Here is a 27,525-nt window from a genome sequence, read left to right on the forward strand (position 1 = left end):
GGCATCATAAAGGCAAGTTTACATATTTTCACCTATGCACAGAGAACAAGTTGCTCTCATGTGATAGAAACCAAACCTTTGCATCCCTCTATATAACCATTTTATACTTTAGTAGGCATTAATCTTTGAATCAAATCTTTGTATGTATAGTGCCCTTTGGTAGAAGCCAGCCTCAAATTTAGCCACACACACACTCTCCAATTTTTTATAGGCAATGCATAAGACTTTTACTAAATTAGTGTAGCATACATTTAAAATTACATATTCACCGGGGCCGGCCCTGTGGCCAAGTGGTTAAGTTCGCTTGCTCCGCTGCAGGCGGCCCAGTGTTTCGTCGGTTCAAATCCTGGGCGCGGACCTGGCACTGCTCATCAAGCCATGCTGAGGCAGCGTCTCACATGCCACAACTAGAAGGACCCACAACTAAGAATATACAACCATGTACCAGGGGGCTTTGGGGAGAAAAAGGAAAAAAATAAAAAATCTTTAAAAAAAATCTTAAAAAAAATTACGTATTCACCAAAAGAGGTTAGAGAAATTAAAATGCACTTAGACATTCTTTTCTTGCAACAGTAGGTAATTTCATGTCTCTTTTCTTTCAAAAACACAAAAAAAGACACCCAAGCGTCAACCCCACTGCTGTTCAGTTGCCAATTGCTAGCTGTAAGAAACAGTTACCTCTGAAGGAGAATGCACTTATTTAAAAAAATTTTTGCCATTTTATTTTATGTCATGATTCTGGGTTTTTTTTTTTTTGTCATATTTACACCAGCTTTTGAAAGGAGGAGAATTTATTTGAAAATGTCCGAAAGTAAAGGCTACAGTTGACAGCTCTATCTCAATACTTCTCACCATTTTTATCTAAGTTTTAAAACAATAACTCATCATAAGAGTACTAGGGATTTAGAAAAAGGTTTAAAATATGATTAATATGTGTTTACTGAGGTAGGGTATATCTGCCAATCCTCCAGTGAGAGTTTGGCCCAACCCCCCAAACAAAAATCTCCAAACGCTGGTGTCACTCCTCATCTTACCATAGCAGGACTGTGCACTCAGATCCATTCAGAGTAGAGCTTGGTGGTCCCCAGGCCTCAAAGATCCCTCCAATCCCTCCTTATGTCCAGTCTGCCACCCCAGTTTCCTGCCAACCACCGGTACAAGCACATTCTCCCATTCACACCATGCTGCTCACCCCACCACTCTCTCTGCTTGGGAGCCACGTTCCACTTCGGAAGCCACTCCTTTGTTCAACGTCTCATGCTCATCTCAGTCCACTTCTGTTGCACACCTTGTTCGCTTCTGGTGTGGCCCCATGTGCACCATTGCTGACTTTGAACCTTCAGGACCGTGAGCATCTTATCCATCTTAAAGGTTCTGGGGCAGCCTCTGCCTGAGATGACACTCTGAGCTCCATCATCCTGTTCCCTCAGCACATTCCTCTGAGCTCTAGTGCCCTCCTCCCCCTCCATTACCCCAGACTCTGAATGTTAAGTCAGGGGACTTTGCAGTGCTCCTTCAGAGAGTCCAAAGCTGTAACTGTTTGGGAGGTGGGGGGGAGGTGAGAATTTGGTCTCAGGGAGCCTATCTGAATTTGAATGTCTTTGAACTAATCTTTCCTAGTTCTGAGTGTCCTGATTGAATAGGTAGTGAGTATTTCTTTCCTTTACGTGTATAAGTTCTACATGGTATGTTGCTGGCTTCTTCCTCAGGGCAGCCATGTTGAGATTCTATGTAGACATTTATGTATAAAGATATATTGAAACCATGTACCCTCTCTTTGTAGTCTCACACACAAAATTCCTCTATCAAATATTTGCATAGCAATTACACTAAATGTTTTTATTCACCCCATTCCTCAGTCAAAAATATTACGAGTCATCTTTGGCTTCTTTCATTCTCATTTGCTTCACATCCAATCCATTAGAATTGTTCTCCTGGATCATTTCATTAGCCTTGTGCTTCCTCTTTTAGTTCCTTCAGGCTCGTTCACCACTCATCACCCAGAATGCAATGAAAGACAGATCCACACTCTCCAGTGGAATCCTAAAACACAGATCCTGGAGGGAGACTGCCTGGGTACCAGCTGTGTGACCTTGGACTATTATGAAACCCCTGAGTTTCCTCATCAGTAAAATGGGAGTTAACAGTGTTTACTCCATAGGGTTGTTGTGAAGATGAAAGAATGAATATATGTCACATGTTCCGAATATGCCTGGCACATGACAAAGCAACATATAAATTTTAACCATAATTATAATCGAACTTATCATTGTCATGACTTAGTAAGTTAAATCATATGAAACTGCCACTATTCAAAATTGCCAGTATTTAGACCTACAAAATTGTCAATTCCAGATGGTTCATACCTAATAAAGAGTCTACATGATCTGCCTTGAGGCCACCTCTCCAAACTCATTTCCTACAACTATCCACTTCACTCACTCTGCTCAGTTACTTGCACACACAAGTATTCTGCTTTGAAGCTTTTGTACTTGCTGGAGTTTTTCCCTGGAATTTTCCCTCAAGATATTGACTTGACACCCCTTCAGTTTCTTCAGGTCTCTTGCACATATTACCTCATCAGAGGAACATTCCTGAATATGTAAAACAGGCATCCTTTTCCAATTCAAGGATTTCTGAGCCCATCACTCTAGTTTATTTTTCTTAGCATTTCATTCATGCATTGAACAAATATGCTTTGAGCCCTTCCTATGGGCTCGATGATTTTCAAAGCAGTTAGACTATATCATTGAAAGAAATAGGCATGAATTCTTTGTAGGGGAAGACAGACAATAAAGAAATAATCATTTTTTTAAATTAAAAGTTATAATATGTTAGAATGTACAAGTGCTATGAAAAAACCATGATAAGGTGGATGGAGGAAAAGTGTCTGCAATGGCATATAGAGTAGTTGGGGAGACGTCTGCACAGAATAAATATTTAAAGGAGCTGAAGCTGCAGATATCAAGAGAAGGAGAGTTTGGGGAAGAGAAAATAGCAGGTACGAAGGCCCCTCAGGAGGAGTCTGCCTGGCTTGCCTGGCTTGTTTGAGGAACAATAAGGAGGCCAGAGCAGAGTGAATAAGGGAGACAGTGTCAAAAGAGGAAGCCGGAGAGATGGGGTGGGAGGAGGGAAGCAGATGGTGGAGGGCCATGTAGGCCATTGTAAAGGCACTGGCTTCTACTCTAAGCAAAATGAGGAACCAGTGCAGAGTTTTGAGCAGAGAAGGCACATGATCTGACTCATATTTTACAAGAAGCACTTGGGTTGCTGTGCTGAGAACAGACTACAGAGGGAGAAGGGTGGAAGCAGACAGACCAGTTAAGCAGGTGCAGGAATTTACATGGCATAATGGTGGCTTGGACCAAGGAGTTAACAGCAGATGTGGTGAAAATGGTCACGTTCTGGAAATATTTTGAAGATAGTGCTGATAGTGTTTTCCAGATATGAGCTGAGAAAACCATCTGGTGGTTTACTTGCTTATCATCTTTTTTCCCTTGCTGGAATATTGGTTCCATGAAGGCTGATATTTTGTTTAGCTCACTGTTATAGTCCCATCACATGTGGGGCTTAGTAAATACTTACTGAATGCATGATCATTTTAACCATCTCTTTCCTGAAGTAAACTTTGAAATGTTGATCAGAAATGGTATTCATCATTGTATCTCTAGCACCCGGCACAGTGCCTAGCACTTAGGAACTGCTCGGTCAACTGCGCTGGCCTCGTGTCATGCTGTTTCCACCATCATCCTCCTCTCTACAGTAATCACATTGTCATCTTTCAATAACTTGAACAGAAAATATGGATTCCCAGCATTAGGACATGCTGTCCCATCTGCACAGAAAGATGCTTCCTGGCTTTACAAAACTAACTCTTGCTTATGATTAAGGAATCAGTGCACACAGCATTTCCTCTAGGAGGCCCTCTCTGTCCCCTCCCCAGGATACCTCACTGTGTTTTCCATTGTTGTATGCATCAGACTTGTGAATATTTGTTCCCTGTCTTTCTCTCATAATAGATGTTAAACTACAAGAGGACAGAGACCCTGTCTTGTTCACTAATAAATCCCAACAACATTGACTGGTTCTTAGTAGGCACTTTATATTTGTTGAATAAATGACAAAACTCAGTCAAGCCTGATTATATTCAGTCAAGGAGGATTGAATGGGTGAAAAATATTAATAGAAGAAAAATAAGATGAAGAGGATTGCTTTGTAATTTTCAAAGCACTTTCTCATATATTGTTTCATTTAATCCCTATAGAATTATTTTCAGGATGTTATTGCTACTGACTCTGAAGAAGTAACTGATCTGCCCAAGATTACACCACATTAAAGGACACAACCAGGATTAAAATGTCTTTTGAGTATGAATCTTGTGTGGTATTTTGTTTTCCCTTCACAATATCATCCTTCCTCCCAAGAAAGTGATTAAATGACAATGATCCATAGGAGCCTAGTCTTCTAGAGACACTTTCTCTCTGAACGTAATCTCAACATAACAACCACATAATGCATTCTGTGAAGTGTGTTCTCTCTGATAAGAAAAACTATTGTTGCAAGAAGGAATTTTGCAAGAGGAATTTTGGATCCACACTTTCTAGGTTTTCAAGTCCATGCATAGAGCTCTGGGAAAAATAAAAAGAGGGAAAAGAGTGAAAAAATAGTCCAAAATGAAGAGAGATTGATGAATATACAACCATATTGATCATCCTCAAACTTCTCTTTTCGTTTATGTTCTGTGTCACCCAACTAGGATGTAAATGCTTGAGGGTAGCTCACTGCTGTCTTGCAGCAAATACTAGGCACTGAATTAATATTTGTTTTAGGAATGAAAAGGGCCTTAAATAAATCTGCTCTTTACACACCAAAGAACAGTCACATGCCAGGCAAATGGCATCATTAGTAAACTTTGAAAAATACTGTGATTTGTTCATAACCATGGATTCAAAGCCTCCTTTTATTTCATACTTTCAAAGTACAAAAGAATTGTGGTGTATCTCGGAGGATGTACCCACAGCTTTTCCAAAAAAAGAAAGCAAGACCTTTGGTTCCACTGATTGCTGGTTCCACCAGGGCCCATCTTTATTCTTATTTCCAAATAATTAACTGTAGATTTGTTATCCCTGTGAACAGCGACCTGATATGAAACTTATCTTGATCAATGTCAGGCAAAAGTAGAGACTTAAGAGGTCTGTAAGTGATGATGTAGATAACAATGTTGGTCGAGAAGAAGACAAGTAAAAATTCACTCTGGTCTTTGTCAGGTGAATCCTTGTAAAGGGATCATAGGACTTTTGAACTCAAAAAGACTTTTTTTTTGAACTCAAAAAGACTTTTCACTCTTAATATTACAATGAAGTAACTGAGGTCTGAAGGGGTTAAGAGACTTGACCAAGATTAATTCCTGGGACTAGAGTGAGATCCTCTGATTCTCAGCTGACCACGTTGTCGTAACATCTCTAGCACCAAATAGCAAACAGAGGGAAGTCTGCTGATTTCTAGTAGAAATGATTCCCCTTCACGCTTTTACTTTCCCTCTCTTAGATGCCTGCTCTGCCCTGACAAGGAATTTATCTGGTGTTTATGCTATACTTAAGAAGAGAAAAATACTACTGGCAAATATTATTGTGATTCAGTGTGGCCCTGGAGAGCCCAGTCATTAAAGAATGAGAATACAAAGAATAAGAAGTAAATAATATTAGTGAAGAAGAGAAAAATCTATCATTTTAGTGTGGAATAATCTACAAAGTTTAGAGCTACCAAATAAATTGAGGGGCTGGCCCCATGGCCAAGTGGTTAAGTTCGCACGCTCTGCTTTGGATGCCCAAGGTTTCGCCGGTTTGAATCCTGGGCACGGACATGACACTGCTCATCAAGCTATGCTGAGGCAGCATCCCACATGCCACAACTGGAAGGACCCACAACTAACAACACACAATTATGTACCAGGGGGCTTTGGGAGAAAAAGGAAATATAAAACCTTAAAATAAATAAATAAATAAATTGAGTAATGGGAAAGGATACTAGACAATTATATGAAAAATCAAAAATACCTTTACATGAGTGAGAACTAGATTAAACATGTAAATAATTATTCTACTCATAGGAGCAATAAATTGTATAAGATAAACAGTAAAAATAATTGGAGCTATGTAATAGTTATATGAATAATATTATAAAGATATACCAAAAAACATAAAAGCTCTGATTAAATGGAGAAATGCACTACATTTATGAATGAAAAGGATTACTATTTCAAAGATTTCAGTTTTCCAAACATTATTCATATTCAATGTATTTAAAATCAAAATTTAACATGATACAGTAATTGTATTTTATACAATAAGATAACTTTTGCAAAAATAAACATTGGATCATCAACTAACATTATTCGCAAATAAAAACACTCCAAATGGTTTAAAGGGCTAAAATAAACACTAAAAATCTCCCATGTATAACAGCGGTAGATGATAATGTAGCAGAATATGCAAAATCTTAAAATTAGTAAAGGTATTCTTAATATACGTGCTTAAAGATGTCTTGCTTTAAAAAGGAAGGAAAGAAAATAAAATGAAAAGGACATAGTATCTGATTTTCTTTTAGAAACTGAATCTTAAGAAGGATATTCCAGTCTACCATATAGGATAAAGAAGCAGAAATCTGTGCTATTAACACGTAAAATGAGAGGCCACATTTAAATAATGGCATATATAACAAACCATCCTAAAATTTAGTGGCTTAAAATAGGAATAATTTATTTTTTTCTCAAGATTTTGTGGATTGCCTGGGGAGTTCTTTGGTTTGGGCCTATGTGTGGTGGCTCAGCTGGGATTGGATGGTCTAGGATGGCCTTACTCACACATCTGATTGTTGACTTGAAGTCACCTGGAGGGATGGAGATGTGCAGTCTCTCTACTCATTCCCATATTGTTGGTCACAGGCTCCCCAAAAGCAGTGAGAGAAGGACAAGCACAAGGAGCAAGTGTTTTTCAAGCCTTTGCTTGTGACATTTGCTAGTGTTCCAATGGCCAAAGCAAGTTTCAAGGCCAAGCCCACCCAGAGTCACAATAGGATGGCACTACAAAACACACAGAGACAGGGAGAGACCTAAGGGGTGGCCATTTTTTCAATCTACCACAAATAATTTTAGAGGAAAATTAGTCTGAGGTAATATTCATATTTGTCCATGTATTTGAATGTCCAAGGATCATTGTATAAAGCCTAAACAACTGGGAAACATTAAATTAACTGGAGAGGTAAGGGACATTTAGTTGTTACGTAAAGTAGGCCTGCAAAAATGTGGCAGTTTAATTTTCAGATGTATGCAAATTATTATGGCGCCTATGAAAAATGTACATTTTAATTATTTTCCCAGATGTGTTGTATTCCTTAACACGTTTGATGTGTTTCTCTCTGGCCTTAGGAAGATAATGTAGCACTTGGGAACAAAGATGCAGCCTAACAGCCCTGCACTGGAGGCTGAGATGGAGAAGATCTCCACGGCCACCATGACCTTGCCCTTGGTGCTGCGGTAGACGGGGAGGAAGGGGACCCAGACACTGCAGAACACCAGCACGCTGAACGTCAGGAACTTGGCTTCATTGAAGGTGTCAGGCAGGTTGCGGGCCAGGTAAGCCAAGGAGAAGCTGCCCAGGGCCAAGGAGCCCAGGTATCCCAGGACACAGTAGAAGGCGGTGACCGAGCCCTTGTTGCACACGATGATGACGTGGCCTTGTTCAGAGTGCGCAACCATGTCAATGAAGGGAGGACAGGTCCCCAGCCAGACTCCATGGAGACTCAGTTGGATAAAGGAGCAGACAGGAATGATGAAGTTAGGTGCCCCTGACACCGACCACTGCCTCATCCTTCTCCCTGGAGCGGTGACCTTGAAGGCCACAAGCACAGTAAGAGTTTTGGCCAAGATGGCAGAAACAGCCACAGTAAAAAGAACTCCAAATGCGATTTGTTGAAGAATGCAGGTGGCTGTGTTGGGACGGCTGATGAAGAGTAAGGAGCAGAGGAAGCACAGGGTGAGGGAGACGAGCAGGATGTAGCTGAGAGTCCGATTATTGACCTTGACTGTGAGAGTGTCTCGGTGCTTCACAAAGACCCCCAGGACCACAGCCGTGAGGCCAGAGAAAGAGAGAGCTGTGCAGGCCAGGGCCGTCCCCAAGGGGTCTTCGTAAGCGAGAAATGTCACAGCTTTTTGGAGGCATTGGTCTCGCTCTCTGTTGGCATACTGATGATCCAGACACCTGACACACTGATCCATGTCTGGGGAGAAGTGCAAAGTGTCCTCAGTCCAGGTTCAGTAATTCTGTCATTCACAGGCCCCCAAAGAAGAGCACTGGACAAGTTTAGCCAAATTGTCCTCCTTTGTTGCTCTAGACACCAGGTAAAAAGTGGTCTGCAGGGAGCGATTCCCAGTTAATTCTGCCCATCTTCTTTATGGTTCAGTAAACTCAGCTGTTAGTGTTCTTAGTGTTTATCTTGTGTGTTCATGACAGCACTTTTTTCTCGAAGAAAGCCAAAAGATGTGCCTATGTCACTCAGTTATACCCCTATAAGCTGTGACCTGGTTTTATTCCTTCAATAAACAAGCGCTTATTGAAAAACCACCATGAGCCAGGTAATATGCTGTGTTCTAGGGCAACAGAGATGACCAAGTCACAGACCTCATTCCTAGGGAGTTTCGAAAGGACACGCTTTCTACCTTCTAAAGTGATCTCTAGTACATTTCATCTTGATTTCACTACCACTGCTTCTGTTAAGATTCTAGTCACGTCTCTCCTATGTTATCACAAGAACTTTCTATTCGGGTTCTCTGCCCCAGCCCAGCAGCAGAAGTGATGTTACACGGAAATGTGATCATGTTTATTATCCTCCACTAAAAATTTCAACAAACTCTTAAAAAGACCAAAAAGATGCTATATTACCTTGGTTTTGCCTATCTCTACTTTCTCTGCTCTGCTTTTTAAGATTCTCAAATCTGGGGGCCGACCTCGTGGCCGAGTGGTTAAGTTCACGCGCTCCGCTGCAACAGCCCAGGGCTTCGCTGGTTTGGATCCTGGGCGTGGACATGGCACCGCTCATCAGGCCATGCTGAGGCGGCGTCCCACATGCCACAGCTAGAAGGACCCACAACTAAAATATACAACTATGTACGGGGGTGATTTGGGGAGAAAAAGCAGAAAAAAAAAAAAGATTCTCAAATCTTCCTGTGGTTCTCAAACTGTCCCATGCCCACGCAGCCCTATAGGCGTCAATGCCTGCTTTTTCCTCCTGCTTGAGGAACTGCCCCTTCTTCTGTATGTTCCATTAAAATCTCTAGTTACTACAATCTGCCTGATAATAATTTCTGTGGGTGGTGCGAGTTAGAGTTAGAGAGTCATTATTTTCTCCGTGGATACAGTCAATTTACCCAACATGTTTGTTTGAAAAGACTTTTTTATTCCCTCTACTCCTCAGTGTTTCCTGGTCATAAGTCAATGTGCATATATGGGTCCCTATAAGACCAGTTTGTATCTGAATTTCCTATTTGGTTCCACTGATTCCCTTGTTTATCCTTATGATGAAGCTACACTACTGTGAGGCTATACTACTTGATATCAGGGAGAGTAAGTCCTGCCACCCTCTTCTTGGTCTTTAAGATGGTCTAATCTATGCTTTCCCTTTATCATTTCCATATGAATTTATAAGTTGTAATTTCCACAGCAAAACTGATCAGAATTTTAATTGCAATTGTACAGAATCAGCGGATCGATTTGGACAGTGTCGATATCTGTACAACATTGGATCTGTTCAGACACGATCACAGTTTTTCTCTCCACTTCTTTCAGTTATCTTTTGTTTTTCTAAATTCACTTCTGTAAATTTGTGGACAGAAGCCTTTCAAAACTTTCATTAGGTTTATTTCTAGGTATTTCATTCTTTTAAGATGATTAAGTGTCATCTTTTAAAATTTAAATTTCAAATGCCTTGTACCTGGTATGGGGAAATAAAAATTTGTTTGTATATTAAACTTGTACTCAGCCACCACAAAACTCAGCTGATTCATTAATTTATCAGGATTTTATACTTACGCAATAACATCATCTGAAGATCATGTCAAATTTATTTTTTCCTTTCCAATAAAGTATTCCTTTTCTTTTCCTACCAATATTGCACTGGGCAGGACCTCCAGTGTAATATCTAGTAGCAGGGGTAAGATTGAACATTCTTCTCTCATCCCTGCTTTCAACACTGGGCTTTCATCTTTGGTTCTGTAAATACCCTTTCTGGGATTGAGAGAGTTCCCTTCTAGTCTTCATTTTGTGAGAGTTGTTTTTGTTGTTTGTTTTAAAACATGAGAGAGTCTTTAATTTTATTATTTTTGTTTGCTTGTTTGTTTTATTTTGAAGAAGATTAGCCCTGAGCTAAGATCTGTGCCCATCTTCTATTTTATGTGGGACGCTTGCCATAGCATGGCATGACAGGCAGTGCACAGGTCCACATCCGGGATCTGAACCAGTGAACCCCGGGCCGCCGAAGTGGAATGTGTCAACTTAACCACTGTGCCACCGGGCTGGCCCCTAATTTTATTATTTTTCATTCTGCAGTTATTGTGATTATGACTTCTCTTTCTTCCAGGGTTAAGGTACTGAATTACACTGCATGAACTAAATTTGGTCATAATATGGCCTTCTTATAAAATACGGCTGGATTTGGAATTTTGATTTGTTTTTTGTTTTTGTAGGATTCTTGAGTTTAATTCAAGAAAGAGTGTGGCCTGTAAATTTCCTTTCTTGTAATGACTTTGTAAGATTTTGGTTTAAGAGATTCTCACAAAGTGAGTCAAAAAGTTTCTGTTTTTTCTATTCTCTGAAAGAGTTTGAGTAAACGTATGTTATTTATTCTTGAATATTTGGTAGGATTCACCAGTATTCTATCAAAGAAATATCCCACAATAAACTTTTGTAGGAATGTTTTAAACTATAACTCAATTTCTGCAATAGATCTGATACTATTCAGATTTTTCATTTCTCCTTGAGACAGCTTGGTAAATTTGATTTTCTTGGAAGTTTGTGAATTTCATCTACATTTTCATTGTATTAACAATATGTTATTTAAATTTTCTTGATGTTAAAAAGTTTCCTTATGAAAGCACAGATTACACCCATTTTAGCCTTGGTATTTTTTGCAATTTTTCTTATTTCCTTTGTTCAACAGTTCTAGGAGTTTATCAAGTTTATTTGTCATGGATTAGAATCTAATTTAATTTTGTTTATTTTCTCTATGTTTTTCTTTTATGTTGGTAAGTCTTCCTTTTATATTTATCTTTTTCTATTTTCTGTTTTCTTTGTGTTTACTTTTCTGTTCTGTTTCTAGTTCATGATGAATGCTTAGGACCTAGAACTTCAGCCTTTCTTCTTCATTTTTTTTTTCTTTTGCAGAAGATTAGCCCTGAGCTAACATCTGCCACTGACCCTCCTCTTTTTCCTAAGGAACAATAGCCCTCAGGTAAGATCCATCCCATCTTCCTCACTTTATATGGGGATGCCTGCCACAGCGTGGCTGGCCAAGTGGTGCATAGTCTGCGCCCAGGGTACAAGATGGCGAAGCCCAGGCCAACGAAGTGGAAAGTGCAAACTTAACTGTTGCACCACCGGGGAGGCTCCAGCCTTTCTTCTTTTGAATAAACATAATGTACAATATACATATGTACACATAACCGTGGATTACACATTTCTCTCTAAGGATCATTTTAACTCCACTCCATAATGTTTTATAGGTAGTATTTGCAATTGGAAACATCTTCTAATTTCTATTGTAGTTTATTCTTTAATCATGGGTTGTCTCCATGTGGATCTGAATCTCCAAATACATCAGAATTGACGTTAGTTGAGCAGTATTCTTTATATGTACACGTGGAACATAAACCCGAACTGACCAGGGTCAAGTGTGCCCATGGAAACTTTATTCCAATTGACTACATGCCAGACCATATCTCCAGTCTCAGTACATTCCAAAAGAAATTGAAATCATACTAAGTATGTTGTGAAAGTAAACTACACTTCAATCACAAAAAGAAAATTAGAAAATGCTGCCATGGATGTGGTTCCAGCATTGAAACATTTAACAATAGATCTGAGTAATTGCAAGATGTTAAACTATGGTAAGAAAAATCTTCATTATTTGTTTTCTGTTCTTTTCTACACTATGTCCCAAATCCCAAACCCACATCCTCTGTGTTCTAGTCACATGGAACCTATTCTTAAGTTCCCTGGATATTAAATACATTGCTAATTTGCCTTTCTTTTTGCCATTTCTAATAATTCCACCAAGAATTTATTACCCTATTCATTAGTCTGATATAATACGAGCGCTACTGCCTCTATGAGGAAGCTCATGACACTGCCAAATATAGATACTATCCAAATATAGATACTATCACTTATTTCATCCCATGGGTCACTGAATACATTTATCACAGCCCTATGTCACCACCTTGAATTTAATGCACTGGGTGTTATCTCCCCTACTCACCTGTGAACTCAGGGATCAAGACAGACTCAGTGAGACCATGCTGTACCATAAGCATTTTGTATGCTGTGGAAATACTTATTTCTTAAATCAAATGCAAACTTTCTGTTTTCCCGCTCTGTGCCAAAACAGCACTAGACACTGGAAAATTGAGGATGTCTTCAATGTGATCTAAATGTAGTTTTAAAGAGGATGAAAAGCAAATATTTACATGCTGCCTGTTAGATTCCATGACAGGGATGAAAGGTTACTGTGCAGTGGTCCAAAAGGGTTTCCTTGAGATGACAATGTCTGCAATGGTTCTACAATGAGCCAAGTAAGCTAGTTCAGGGCAGAGAGAGAGCGTGTCATTTCAGGTGGAAATATTATTGGCTATAAAAACTAAATTACTAAATAGAAGAAGGAAGCATTTTGACTCTGCAGTCCTCCTGCAGAATCTCTGCCTTTCCTTGGGTGAATGGCAGATAACAGAGAGGTGGAGAATGTCTCTGCAAGGCACACACTCACCTGTCTCATTGGAAATCTCATTCTCTGGGCAGGGGGCGCAATCAAAACAGCAGGTAGCCTTTCCCTCCTGAGTGGTCTTCCTGAATCCTGGACTACAACTCTCACTCCATACAGAGTGTGGAGTCTGGAGAAGATCAGATACCTGTTGGTAACGGCTGTTACTTTTACCTAATTTTCCAGTTGCTAGAGTGTTTTAGAATACTGGGCCTTTAACAAATTCAACTTTTATATAACTAAATCCAATTCATTGGCTGGGTGCCATGTTTACTGTATGATATAAAATACAGGCATAGCTCGGACATATTGCGGGTTTGGTTTGAGGTCACTGCAGTAAAGCGAATATCCCCATAAAGCAAGTCACATGACCATGTTGCATTCCCAGTGAATAAAAAAAGATATGTTTACACTATACTGTAGTCTGCTATGGGTGCAACAGCTTCATATCTAAAAGAACAATGTACATAACAATTAAAATTACTTTATTGTTAAAATTGCTGCCCAATAGCTGAGCCTTTAGAAAGTCATAATATTTTTGCTGGTGGAGGGTCTTGCCTCCACCTTGGATAATTGGTAAGTCAGAAAATTCCTTAAGTTGGAAGTGAGTTGTTAAATGCCCATATGTGGCCCTTTGCTAAGTGCTGAAGGAGCACAAAGCCCCCACAATAAGATTTTGGTTATTTATGTGTAGTGTGAAGCATTGTGATTAGATCAACCCACCACAGGAACACCGATGGCCCACTCTATCATTTCCTCAGATAAAGAGAGTTCCTGACCTCGTGGAGCATGTGGGGAATACTTTCCTACTTTAACCTTAAGTCCAAGACCTTCTGGAAAATTCCAAAAGTTGAGAATGGCATTCTCTGCCTCTGATCTTCTTCCTTCAGCCAAATTCATGGAGTCACCAGCAGGATTGTTAAATTGGATGTTCCCAAGAAAGGGATGCAGCTAAAAGAGATGCATCATCCTGTGATGAAGTGTTTCCCGGTGTCAAAGATGAAGAGCCTGAATGGGGAAGGGCACTCATCATATGAAATCCCTGCTTCACAATTTAACTTTATTACAAGCATCTGATTAAGTAAAATAAATGAAACCATATGAAGGACTAAAACACCATACTGTTTCTATCAGTTGCAAGAGCAAATGCCGAAAGACATGCAGACCAAGACAGTCTGTGGCAAGGGATTCAGACAAATTCAACTGCAGAGTTAAATCTAGCTGCACTCATGCACTCTCTGAATTATTCCAGAGCATCAATCTGCAAAATGATATTAGCAATACCTAAAGTGGCTGCAGAAATAAGTGAGATCATTTATGTAAAGTATTCAGTATAATTTTCAGCACCATATAGGCACTTAAGGGACAAATTCTCTTCCTACTGTCATTGAGTAAGCTCATGGGAGAAGGCTTAATATTCCCTACTGCAAACACTAGCAGGCAGGATGTTGAGATCCTTTGTAACAAAAAGTAGTGATATTGACTCATAACTCACTTCCTCCTTGCCATTAGCACCTTCTTCTTGAAGACCATTACTACCCAGGATGAGATTTACCTCCTAGAGAGGGAAACAAGCACAGAAACTCTTGTGTTCTTAGAGAAAGAATCCTAACTACTTGGTTTGTGCTCCGTGGAACTCCGTAAGAAAGTCACATTTATGACAGGACATGCTATTAAGTGGAAGAGACATTACCTGCCAGGGAGAAAACACCAGCCCTTCTCCACTTCCCATTGTCTGCATTTCTACTTGTTGAAGAAGCATCTCGTGAAGGGTCCAGGCCACAGCATACACAGCATTGTACACATTGTTACTGCCTTCAGTCATGGCCATGTCAAAACGATGCCAAGGCAACCATCCCAGGGAGGCATTGAGTGGACACTTCTCCAATATTTTACAGTCAGATTCAGAAACCATGCAATTAAAAGAGATGAACCACAACTTAGCAAGGTAAAAGTCTTCTGGATATTTGGAAGGGTTAGCTGTCATGATGAATTTTTCAAAACCAGGGATCTCACCATGTTGGTGTGAAAAAATGAGTTCCATGGAATGAGTCAAGTATGAATTCTCTTGGACCAGCAGTAAAATCCCACTGTGATGTCGTGACCCAGACTTTCCATATCACTAAAAGATGCCATTTAGAAAAGCTCAAGCTTATTAGAGAGTCAGAATCACCATAAACGATAACCACCTTCGCTGATGATTCCTTGATCCACAAATGATATTGCCAGGTCATTGAGAAATATGTCCTGTCACTGACAGGGATCATTTCCACAAAGGCTGCACAGATTCTGCTCCTGTCCATCTCTCCTCTCAAATCTGAGAGAACCTGAACACCTTTCTTGTCTTCTGAGATGACTAGCCCCACCCAGGTCCAACTGAAATGAAGCAGCAAAGAGATCATACCAAGGGCCAGAGATGTGTCCCTCGGGGCCATCTGATAAAGAGATGGAAACTGGTCATTGTCACTCAGGATAGGCTCAAAAGGGCCATAGGTAAGCTAAAGGGAAAACAAATTTGGAATCAGTGTAAGGAAGAGGATTGGCAAAAAGCACACTCTCCATCCTGAAGGGTATTCAGAAACACCTGGAAGTGGTAGAAGGGAGATTTGCCCACTTCATTTTCTAATCATTCCCCACTCCCTGACAGCTTGCTAGAGAATAGCTGATCAGACTCAGAGTTCCAGGAAATTGCTTTGTCTCCTTCCCTCTCATCCTCCTCTCTACCCCGAACAAAGGAAAGCCATACCCCACCGAGGCTCTGTACACTTCTTTGAGATCATATCCATTGAGAGATGCATAAACCCAGTCTCATCCATTTGTCTTTTTTAGGCACCTGAGAATGCACCAAAGGAGACATGGTTTCATCTCTTCCCATCCCACACAGCCTTACCTGTGGAAATTTGTAGAGTGCCAGCAGTGTTCCAATCTGGGCAGAAATTGTCCATGTGGTTCCTGTAAGCACTGCTACAGACTTGCTCTCTCTCCTACAGGTGTAATTAGGGATGTCCCTGTCCAGCCCTGAAAGCCAAATGAGGGAACTCTCCAATGTCCTGTGTTCACTGTGCACCGCATTATAGAGATCAAATCCCAGAGACATGTTGGGTAAAAGATGGGGGTTTCTGTTGATTTCCTCAATGGCAAAAATGAAGGCCAGGACATACTGGTAGTTCTTCTGCTGAAACTTGCAGAGAGGGATAGGGATCCTTAGGGAAAAGACACAAACCATGTTGATCTTAAACTCCAGTACAATCACTTAATTAGGGATGAATGCCCAGTCAACTCATTTCACCTGTGGCGACATCCGGCTCTCCTAAAGCTGTAGAATTTAGAGCTAAAGCAAATCACATAACAAAGACTCTGGAAGGTCCTCGCTGAATTCCACACATGGAGGAGTGTGGTTAAGTTTACAAAGGAAAATAAAATGAATGGGAAATGTAGATCACATTCAGAGAGGGTTTTGTAAATCATGCTTTGGTTCAGGATCCAAAATGCTTGTTCATATGAACACATCATTAAATGTTTCATGGAAGAGCAAGAATATTAACAGGAGATTGGAGATAGCCCCAGGGAGGAGGAGTAATTCCAACTGAAGTGTATGGGGCAAGCAGAGAAGCATGACATCTGTGGGTTGATGATGGCGCAACAGAAGGCTGGCAATCAAATTCCCTAAACTTCTGCCCCATCAAAGTCGTGTATCTGCCACCATCAAAAACCAGGGAGCTAAGGCAAATGTCAGCATTCCACTGAAGGAGGAATCATCAAAAGGCAGGAACATTTGGAAGAAGCATAAAAGACCGAAAGAACTGGAGACACTTAGGAATCTAAGAGACACAACATTGCAAAGTTTAAAAAGTTCATCATCCATTTCCTATTTTAAAAATGTAACAATAATGTCAATATTAGCAATTAACATCTTCGGCAGTACCTAGTCCCAATAGTCCGTATTCTCTTCGCCTCCTCTACAGACTTTCTACAAAGGAATAATCTCCGAGGCCAAAGAAAATAGTTTGCATTTCTATTGCCTGAGATCTGTAATTCCATCCAGAATGAAACAGAGTACGCTGTACTTATTTCAAGTGTTCTCTTTGTTGAGGCTTGATTAATAGCCCAGTTCATGCTCACTGCTTGTTAATGCTTCCTGTGTGCTTGAGAAGGATAGGTATTCTTCAATTTTGAGGTATAGGATTCTATACGTGTCCAATAAATCAGACTTGAAAATTTGGTTTTCCAATATTCTATTATTAGATATATGTTATTGTTGGTCTGAGAGAAAAGTGGAAATTCTTCGCTATGAGGGTTGATTGTTTTATATTTACCCTCCCCCTTTCCTCCTCCTCTTCTTCTTTCTCCTCTCTTTTCTATTTGATGCTATATTATCTTAACATGATACAGTGTGTACGATTAGAACTACTGTAGTGAGCTGAACTTTTATGCCATTGTGAATCAACCACTTTATTCTTATTCATGCATGTTATCCTTATCTGTTTTATCTGATATTGACTGGTATTTGCGTAGTGTGTCTTTATATCTTCTTCCATATCTTGACTTTCTAATTTTCCATGGTCTTGGTTTTCACATGTCTTGTTAACAAGATATAGCTAAAGTAGTTATCGCCCCATTCAACCTGACAATTTGCATTTAACTGGAGAATTTATTACATGTACATTTCTTGTATTTATATACTTGTTTTAGCCCCCCATCTATGTTTTTGTCACAACATTTTTTATCACTTTTATCTCCTTTTAAAATGTATTGATTTATCCTTGTTTTCTATATTCCATTTTATCTCCCCTATTTGGGGGAGAGTTACATTCTCTACTTCTATTTCACGACCAGTCCACACTGTCTGACGTAGATATATTTTCTCATCTCCTGAGAAACTCATGGAGCCTCTAGCTTTCAGCCACCTCCTCATGACTAGCTCATTTTTGTTTCTGAGAATTTTATTTCTGCTTTTTCTTTAATTTCTCTCATTATCTCCTCCATCTTTAACTTATCCCTCAGATGTTCTAGTTCCTTGTCTTTTCGCACTGCATTCTGTTTCCTTCAGAATTGAAATTTAGTTCTTTATTCTCTCTTCTAGGATGTAACCCATCTATGGAATTTTAAATCTCAAAAGTTATGTATTTTTCATCTCTGAAATGTTATTTGCCAAATATGTCTGAAAATTTCTTAAAGTCTCCTGTTTGATTTTTATTTTGTGGTTCTAATTTTTATAAACAGTTTATACATAGTTATTTTATATTTTGAAATGGATAAATCTAATAGTTGAGGTTTCAAGGTCTAAATCTCTTGTTTTATTTTTAATTTTATTTCTCATGTTTTGATGACTATTATAAACAATGGCATGTGTTTCCTTATGTTTTTGGTGAACTTTGATTATGAGCTCAATCTTGTGTGATTTTAATAAGTAGAGCACCTGAAAACTTAGTGTAGGGTCCTTCCCTCCAGAAAAGGATATCAATGACCTCTGCTCCCAGTCGTGTGAGGTGACACCAAGCTGAGTGACTTTATTTTCTTTTTTTTATGGCTCACAAGAAATCTTGGAGTCTGAGAGTCACTTCCCTAAAGTCACTGTGACTCAAAGACAAATCCTTTCATTGCAGGATGGCGCCGGCCTTTGGCCTCTGGGTAAATCCAAAATTTTCAAGCGCTTACAATTTCCTTCTTTCGTACTTTGAGATTTCTCTGACTTCATGGAAACTTGGGAATGCAATTAAAATCCTACTATTTTATTAAAGTCATGAAAAATCTTGTTTTGTACAGGGAAACCCCTACAAGTTATCTAGTCCTCGATACTCCCAAGAATTCTTTCGTTTAGATACTGTTTTGGATTTCTTTCTTTTAACATAAATTCTTTCTTTAAGTTGAAAAGAAAATAAATTTTCTAATCAAATGCATGAGCTTGGGGGGTAGAAACAATTTACACGCTGTTCAACCAAATAAGCTTAAGGTATAGAAAATTTTACAGGCTTATCATCTACCTATGGATTAAGTACATTTAACTGAAACTAGGAACCTGCATTTAGAACATATTTAATCAAATTCTAGGAGAAGAGTCATTGAGATGCACACTCCAGAGAATATTCTTTTTCTGTAATGTGCACACACACTTCACACACAGCTGATGGATATGCGACAAGCCACAATGTGGCCAACTTTAGTTCAACTTAGCTCTGATGTGATATAACCAATTATACTTTAAGGAGGGAGAGTGTGAAGAATCTATGGAAGCCCCACATATTTGCCATGTGAGAGCATTAAATGCTGCCAACAAAGAAGAAGGATGGTGTGTTATGAAAATAAATCAAAATCTGTAAAGAGCAGAGAATGACATCCACATTATTCTTCTTGCAGATAGAGTGTTCTTTCTGAGTAAAAATGAAGAACGTGTGTGTGTCATTGTGTCCTCCAATTGCTGAGATGGAGTCGGAGTACAAGAAGTGTATTGTGGTGTGACATCTGTGAAAAATAGAAGGATTAGGGAGGGAGAGCCTCCACACTGATACAGATGATGCACTTGTGAGATGAAAAAGGAGGAGGATTAGGTAGGGGGAGCTCCCCATCACAACAGGGAGATGCTAGTCCTCTGGCCCTGCCCCAGACCTACTGACTCAGAATGTGTGAGGTGGGGTCCAGCACTCCTTCTGTGTTTTAACAAGCCCTCCAGATGATTCTGTCCCATGATAAAATTTGAGGACAGCTAGTTTAAAGGAAAGTTATCACACCAAAGAAATAAACACAGAAAAAGTGAAACAATTGCCTAAATACTTTGTGGTACTGTGCTTTTAAAAATGCAAAATACAAATCACTTTAAAGGAAGCATACAAGTTGTAAAACCATCTAGAACAAAGAGTTCAATTTATACCTAGAGAAACTGAAGTTGGAGAGAAAAGAAAGAAGTAAAAACCATTACATTTTTCATCTAATATTGAGGAGTCAATGAGGCAAGACTTCAGATTCTGGGTTCTTCTTATTTTTAAAATTAAAAGTATTCTAAAATCAAATGCAAAAAGATGCATATATCCAACCTGGTGGAGAAAAGTTTAGAGAAGAAAATGATTTATTTATTCATTTATTTTTCTTTGCTGAGGAAGATTCGACCTGAGCCAATGTCTGTTGCTAATCTTACTCTAATTTGTATGTGGACCGCTGCCACAGCATGGCCACTGACAGATGAGTGGTGTAGCTCCATGCCCAGGCTGCTGAAGTAGAGCATGCTGAACTTAACCACTAGGCTACCACAGCTGGCCCAAAAAATTATTTTTCATAGGGCAAAACTAGTAAAAATAAAAATGTCAAATATGAAACAGGACCACAGAGATGAAGGTACACGTATCAATTATACTGTATTTAAGTTACTTAAATGACTTCCTTTTTTTTTTTTTTGAGGAAGATTAGCCCTGAGCTAACTGCTGCCAATTCTCCTCTTTTTGCTGAGGAAGCCTGGCCCTGAGCTAACATCCGTGCCCATCTTCCTCCACTTTATATGTGGGACGCCTACCACAGCATGGTGTGCCAAGTGGTGCCATGTCCACACCTAGGATCTGAACCCTCGATCCTGGGCCACTGAAGTGGAACGTGTGAACTTAACGGCTGTGCCACCAGGCCGGCCCCTTAAATCACTTTCTCAGTATTGAATATTGTTCTATGTCACTCACAGAAGACACAGGAAATTCACATGGAACGTAAATACTGAAATAAAGGGGATTATCAATGATATTCTATACAAGTGCTCACAAAAGCAAAGCCACAATTAATATGAAACTATTATACGTGTAAGTGTGTACTGTAATACACGCATCTGAAGGCAAAAGGTACTAAGGAATACAATGTAAGTAGAGTTTAAAAAGCATATGCGAAATAATAATATATATAAAGGAAAGACTTTAGAAATATGAAATAAAGTGAATCTAACTATAACCACAGTAAGAGAACTCACTGTAACCTCTCTTAGTCTTTGTCCAAAATACATCAATATACTAATCTTGTACAATGTTAACCTTGGTTTATTATTAAATATTTGAGAAACACACCCAATCTACATATAAATCTCAAACTTTCTGACTTAAAAGTAGAGAAAGCATATTATTATGAAATTGATCCTTTCCTCATTCAGCAAGCAAGTTCTATATCATAGTCAATTCCTGAAATCACCCGAAGAGAGAGATCCTTTGGCCAACCGCAGAAATCCTGATTCAGAAGCTCATCATGTGAACAAGTAGATTTGAAGTCCAGCTCTGTAAATCATGCACTCACACAAAATCCTCATTAACTACCAACATATTCTACATAAATCAGATAATTATTTTTTTGAGGAAGATTAGGACTGAGCTAACTGCTGCCAATCCTGCTCTTTTTGCTGAGGAAGACTGGCTCTGAGCTAACATCCGTGCCCATCTTCCTCTACTTTATATGTGGGATGCCTGCCACAGCATGGCTTGACAAGCGGTGCATAGGTCTGCACCCGGGATCCGAATTGGCGAACCCCGGGCTACAGAAGTGGAATGTGCGCACTTAATCACTGTGCCACTGAGCCTGCCCCATCAGATAATTTTTAACCACTAATCACTCTAATGTATAACTCTTGGTTCAAACAGGAAATCAAACCAATGATTAGAAAGGAGTAGCAAGGAACCCAGGAGAGAGAGGAGAGAGAAAGGAAGAAGAGAAAGAAGATAAGCTCTCAACCCAATACAATGGGAAAGAAGAAAGAAAATATATATAAAATAATTTGAAAAAAGATATAAGCAGAGTTAAGCATATAAACAAATAAAACACAAGTCCAGAGGAAAATTAATCAGTTGTTTTAATTCTCTGGAAAGATCTACAAAATTGACATCATTCAGACAAGACTAATTAAAAGAATACTTTGAAGAAGACAAACCTTAATGACATTAGGTGGGAGAAAGGGACCATGAGTGAAGCCACAGAGGAAATTCTATAGCCGTCATGAGAATACTGTGTATAATCACCTGGAAATATTGTGTATAATCACCTGCGTATATTTCACCTGGCATCTCAGTGAAAGACCTGCTTTTTACATGAAAATGTAATTACTCAACACACTCAATCATAAAGAGGAAATGATACAAATGTTGCTACATGCCTTCAAGAGAGATTTTAAGAAATAAAATTCAAATCTATGGCAGGGCTCAATGTCTTTACAGATGAGCTGTTTCTAAAACTTAAGAATAGATATTTACCCTACTAGGGTACCCTTCCCTAACCTCCCAGACGATAGAGTAAGAAGGTATATCTCTATTAATTGTGAAGTTAACCTGAGCTTGTTACCAACACCAAAAGGAAAATATGAGCAAGAAATCATCACAAACAGGCTATTAGAAAATTAGATAATCTTTTCATATCCTCACATTCAATGTCCTCACATATCTGCCAGGAGATAAACACTATGCTCATTGAAGTATACAAAGGATTCGATACCATTTGACATGCATTTCTGACAGAACATATGATTTTTGGAGGACACTTCCTTAAAGTGTTTTGTTTTTTTTTTTAAATAACTAAAACTAAAAAATCTCCTCTCAAGTCAAAACACAGGTCTTCTTCAAACAAGAACAATGAGTCACATTTACAGGTGGGTGAGGGGTGGGCACAGAAGATCACCCCAAATGGGGGCTGCTCTGCACAGGCTGGGATGTTTCCCCTGGCAGATCTAAAGGTCCAACACTACGAGCCATGGCTACTGCGACAGCGGCTCATCTCCCTCGGGTGCTGTGGGATGAAGATGCTTAAAGAATCTCTGCATGAAGGGCATGTCCGTTAAAATCAGGGACAGCGCCATAACTTCTGTTAGCACCAATATTATTGAGTATCTTTCTGGACTTCCTAATTTATTAGATAATGCAATAAAATAACAGGTAAGAAAGAAGGGAACAAAGGAGCAAGCAGTAGTATTTTGCAGAGGATAAGATTATTCACCTGGGAAACCAAAGAGAAAATGTGGAGAGTTCTTATAACCAAGGGAGAAGGACAAGCCAACCAAGCACTAAATAAATATACACCTGCCAATCGCTTGTCAACGGAACATCAGTGACATAAAAGCATTATTGGAACCTATATATAACATAGCAATGCCCTTAAGAAAAATCACACTGGCTTTTGGGGACAATATCATAAAACCCTATTTTCTTATGTTTCTTATATAAAATATTGCATAGATGTTGATATTCTCCAGAAAGTGCTGTCAAAATAATATAACAAGCTAAAAGTTGGAAGGTAATTTTTTTAAGATAGTTTCAAAATTACTTTAGGGATTTCCTGGAAGCATGGAAGTTTCAGGAAGGGAGTGAAAATAATTCAGACTATGAAGGGGAGAATGTGATTTTCCAGAAACGATCATTACCATCATTGATTTACGCAATATCTTACACAGGGTGGTGATGGTATTGGAAGACAAAAATTCATCAACAGCACAGAACAGAAAATAGAGAGATGACTGTGTTTACATAAATGTGTCATGCATCACACAGGTGTTATTGGAAATCATAGAGAAGTAATGAATTGTTCTATTAATGGTAAAGATAAACTCGTGTGGAATATAAAACCAAGTTAATCCACTTGAAACCTGACGCAGAATAAATTCGGAAGCTCTAACCTGTTCAGAAGAAAAATAAAGTACTGAATTAAGACATTTCTATCTATAAAATTGTAGGTTGGAGAAGGCATGGCAAAAAGCCAGAAAGAATAAGCCCAAAGATGATTACATTTTACTCTACACAAAAGTTCATGTTCTTTTCTATTTTAAACACGTCATACACAAAATATTTAAAATCAACAACAACCTGGTAACACACTTTCAGAATATTGACAACCAAATCATTTTGTCTTCAAAATGTAAAATGTTCTTTAAAAATGAAGAGGTATAGTTGAATACAAAATGGTAAAAGTCACAAAAAGTAACCCATCAAAGAACATATTCTTAAAATTCAGTAAAAATACGAAAATGATCAATCCAACACTAACAAAGGAAACACAAATATAATTAATGAGATCTCATTTTCACACATCAAATTGGCCAAGTAGTAAAAGAAAAGTGTGAAGGAAATACATCCTTTCCTTCACAGTTAATGAAAGTATCAATGAGCACATTTCAGGAAGGTTCTTTGGCAATATAGCTTGAAAGCCTTACAATACACCTAGCATTGCACCTAGCCATTCTACATCCAAGAATTCATTTGCTTTAACTGGAGTAGAGTGCAAATATGTGTCTATGAGCTTGCCTGCTATGTTCCTAACTATAGTAACAAAAATTAGAAACAAATTAGTAATCCAAAAATCAATGTTGATTAAGATTTGGCTAGCCTCAAGGTTACAATAAGTAGTGTATAGACAAAATAATTACCTTCAGTTGAGGACAGTAGTATCGTCAGTTAAGGACTGACATTAAGAATAATAAGCTATTTACTTCTTTTTCTATAAATAGATATTTACTTATATAGATACATATTTATGATATTTTGTTATGTAAAACGATTACAGAGGAATGGGGACAGATAACCCCACTTTTGTAATGTGTTCATATTTATAAGCAGAAGAATAAAAAGTAGGATCAGGACCACATTACGACTTTCTTGGGCTTGAGGCACTTTTGCCTTTGGGGGCCTCTTGCTCTCTCAAAAATACTAAAACGTAATTCATGGCTGTGTTGATATAGAGACAAATATATTCATCTTGTCTATAGAAACATGTTTCTTTTTCCTAGAGTTCATTTTTCCCTCCTGATTTTAGAAGAAATTAAAACATTCTCATGGGTCCCTAAAGTCTAATGGATACTGGTTGCCCTGTGCCTAGTGGAAAAGTCAGCTCAGATGTGAAAATCTCCTGTTTTCTTTCAGCAGGATGTTCTTTTAACAGAGACAGAGTTTCCAGGGCACACGTCTTGTGAGAGCCGACCTGCCCAGGGACAAGGTCCTCTGAGCTTGCGTGTGTGAGTTGAGAGCACAGGACAAGAAGAAAAGCATTTAGCCTCTCGTCCTGCGAGGAGAAACCAACTCTCCCTACACCATCCAGGTGCCTGAAGCTGCGGGGACATAGGAGTTGAACTTGCCTTCCATGCGAGAGACTCAGGCCACACCTTCCCGGACTCAAGAGCCCCCAGATCCTGCAGCCCTGGCACCGGCTAAGGAACCACAACCAGCAGCCCCCCTCAGAATGACAGTGTGCGCCTTAAACACACTGATAACAAGATGGCAAATACAACTGGGAAAATCATGGAAAGAAAAGAACAGGTAAACGTGGAAAGCATCAAGGAATGAAAAGATAAGTAGACAAAATATCTAGAAGTAAGAGGGGATATAAGCTAGGTGCAGATACTCTGGCAGGGAAGGGGCCCCAACTCCCAGCCCTGCCATCCTCACCCCCAAATGGGTGCAGCTACTGCAGGCAAAACTTGAGGATCCAGCGCTGTCCTGGGGAGTCAGCAATCACTGTCTTCAGAGAAATCCCCTCTTCTCACATGGGCACTGACCCTCTGTGGGAATCCCTGAAATTCTGCCTCCTCAATGGTTTAACTAGACCTTAGGATGCTGAACTGACATAGGCAATATCCAAAGATGGAGGAACAGATCCAACAATGTTTTCAGCCCGGCTTGCAGCTCTAGGACGCATGGAACACCTCACTATGAAACAACGATATCGAGATGTTTCAAAGAGCAGCCAGATGCCTACAGGAAGAAATCTGACCATGCAGGTGGGGCAGAGACAGCAGTGGCCTCCCTGTAGGGATGTTACAAATAAAATGCATGACAAAAGGGACATTGGGAGACTCTTCACTTAGTGAAAGGGACATTTTGCTCTAGCTTCTTCACATTGAACTCCTGCCCATGGGCTGTGTTTCTAAGGGACTTCACTTGATCCAAGGCTGTGGCAGCCCAGGCAGAAGGGGAGGGCAGAGCTGCTGGAGTACGTTGGTACATCTCACTAAGCTTGCAGCCCTGAAAATGGGGAAAAAAAGGAAGGAAAGCAGAAAACATAAAATCTCTCTTTCCCCTCTGAAGGAAATGATGAAGTCCGTGGGAAAAGACAGAATTAATTATGGAGAGTTCCGGGGAGGTGAGGGTGCACGGAGAAAGGAAAGACCAGGCGATGCACAGCGCTGTGGTCTATCCAACCACAGATCTCCTAGACATCATTTATCTAATAATGAAGCAGAAAATAAATAGAGAGGTACTTACTGCTCCAAAATGATATCCTTGACAGGCTTAGTGTTCCTACTGTAAGAGAAAATTGTGTAAAGGGGGAAAAACCCACCAACAACGATGTCTCCATCCTTGTATACACTGGGTTTCATTCTCCAAAAGCAGAGGGGATCAGCGAAACGTTACACGAATAGAGGAAACTGCAGGAGCAGAAAGATGAAAATCCAAAGGAACATCTTAGAAGTGTCTGCAAATCCCTGAGTCTGTGTGAGGTTTGGAGCGGGAGAAGCAGAGGTGGAACATGCAGCCTGAGCAGATATATAGGTGCATATATACATACAGATCTATATGTATGTGTTATTCTTGTGGACTAGAGAAGCAACTCTAATGTCCCCCGACTCCTTTCAGCAAAGTCTCTTCCTCTCCCCTCGAGTGATCCAGATCCCTTTCTGCCCTGGGGCTCTGCGTCTGAGGTCCCGTGTCGAGATGAAAAACACAGGTTGGAAAACATGTTTGCGGATCATCCTCTGCAGCCCGAGGTGCTATGATTTCATCCGTGTCCATGAATAGCAAGGACCCGGGGACCACGTCCTCTTGGGCAGATTGGGCCCCAAGCCTGTGTCAACAAGTCATCTGCATGAATGCCATTTGTGATGATGCAAATGAAGTGCATCAGAGGATGCGATGCCAGGTGTAAGGTGAAAGGGTCACAAAGGACCCGTGCTGCTCAGGGCTCAGACAAGAACATTCCAGCATCACACCCTTCAAAGTCTAAGATAGGGGACAGCCTCCCATCCTAGTCCCAGGACAGACAACCAAACAAAAAGACCAAGAACCCACTGCACAAATGGACACATGCTGAGAACAGTTCACAGAAATACAGAGCACTCTCGGTCTGAGAGATGATTCCTAACTCCGCCCATCAAAACAAAAATACGAAGTAAAACACTGAAATGCCATTTTTATCTAGCAGATTAGGAATTTTTTTTTAAATACGTTAATGTATTAGCCAGGACTGGAGAAAGTGGCACTCGGAAACCACCGTGAGCAGGTGAATTTGAACCACCTTCGCCTGCGGCCACAAATCCCTTGCACGACTACCAGAGCCCAGCCGAGCCCGGGGCGTGGCGCGGAGAGGCGGAAAGAGCCGAAGTTCGGCAGCGAAATCGGAGAAAGCCGAAGTCAGGCAGAGAGAACCAGACCGAACCACTGAGCCGAGGAGAGGAGGACACAGGCAGACAGAGCCGAGGTTAGGCGGAAAGAGCCGAAGATGGACGGAAAGGGCCGAAGATCTGAGGAAACAACCGAAGTCTTGCGGAAAGATCCGAGACCTGGCGGA

The 27,525-nt window shown here is 39.9% G+C and overlaps 1 protein-coding gene across 1 annotated transcript; it reads right to left on the reverse strand.

The window, feature by feature from the left end:
• Nucleotides 1-7,366: 7,366 nt before the first annotated feature.
• On the reverse strand, nt 7,367-26,338 carry LOC106825762 (vomeronasal type-2 receptor 116-like). Its single transcript, XM_044761630.2, is given in 8 exon segments — nt 7,367-8,277; nt 13,033-13,174; nt 13,768-13,977; nt 14,720-15,065; nt 15,067-15,524; nt 15,917-16,211; nt 17,270-17,289; nt 26,246-26,338. Coding segments are annotated over 8 exon segments (2,475 nt in total).
• Between the last annotated feature and the right edge of the window lie 1,187 nt (nt 26,339-27,525).

The sequence above is a fragment of the Equus asinus genome, chromosome 20 (assembly GCF_041296235.1).
Source record: "Equus asinus isolate D_3611 breed Donkey chromosome 20, EquAss-T2T_v2, whole genome shotgun sequence".
Classification (NCBI taxonomy): domain Eukaryota; kingdom Metazoa; phylum Chordata; class Mammalia; order Perissodactyla; family Equidae; genus Equus; species Equus asinus.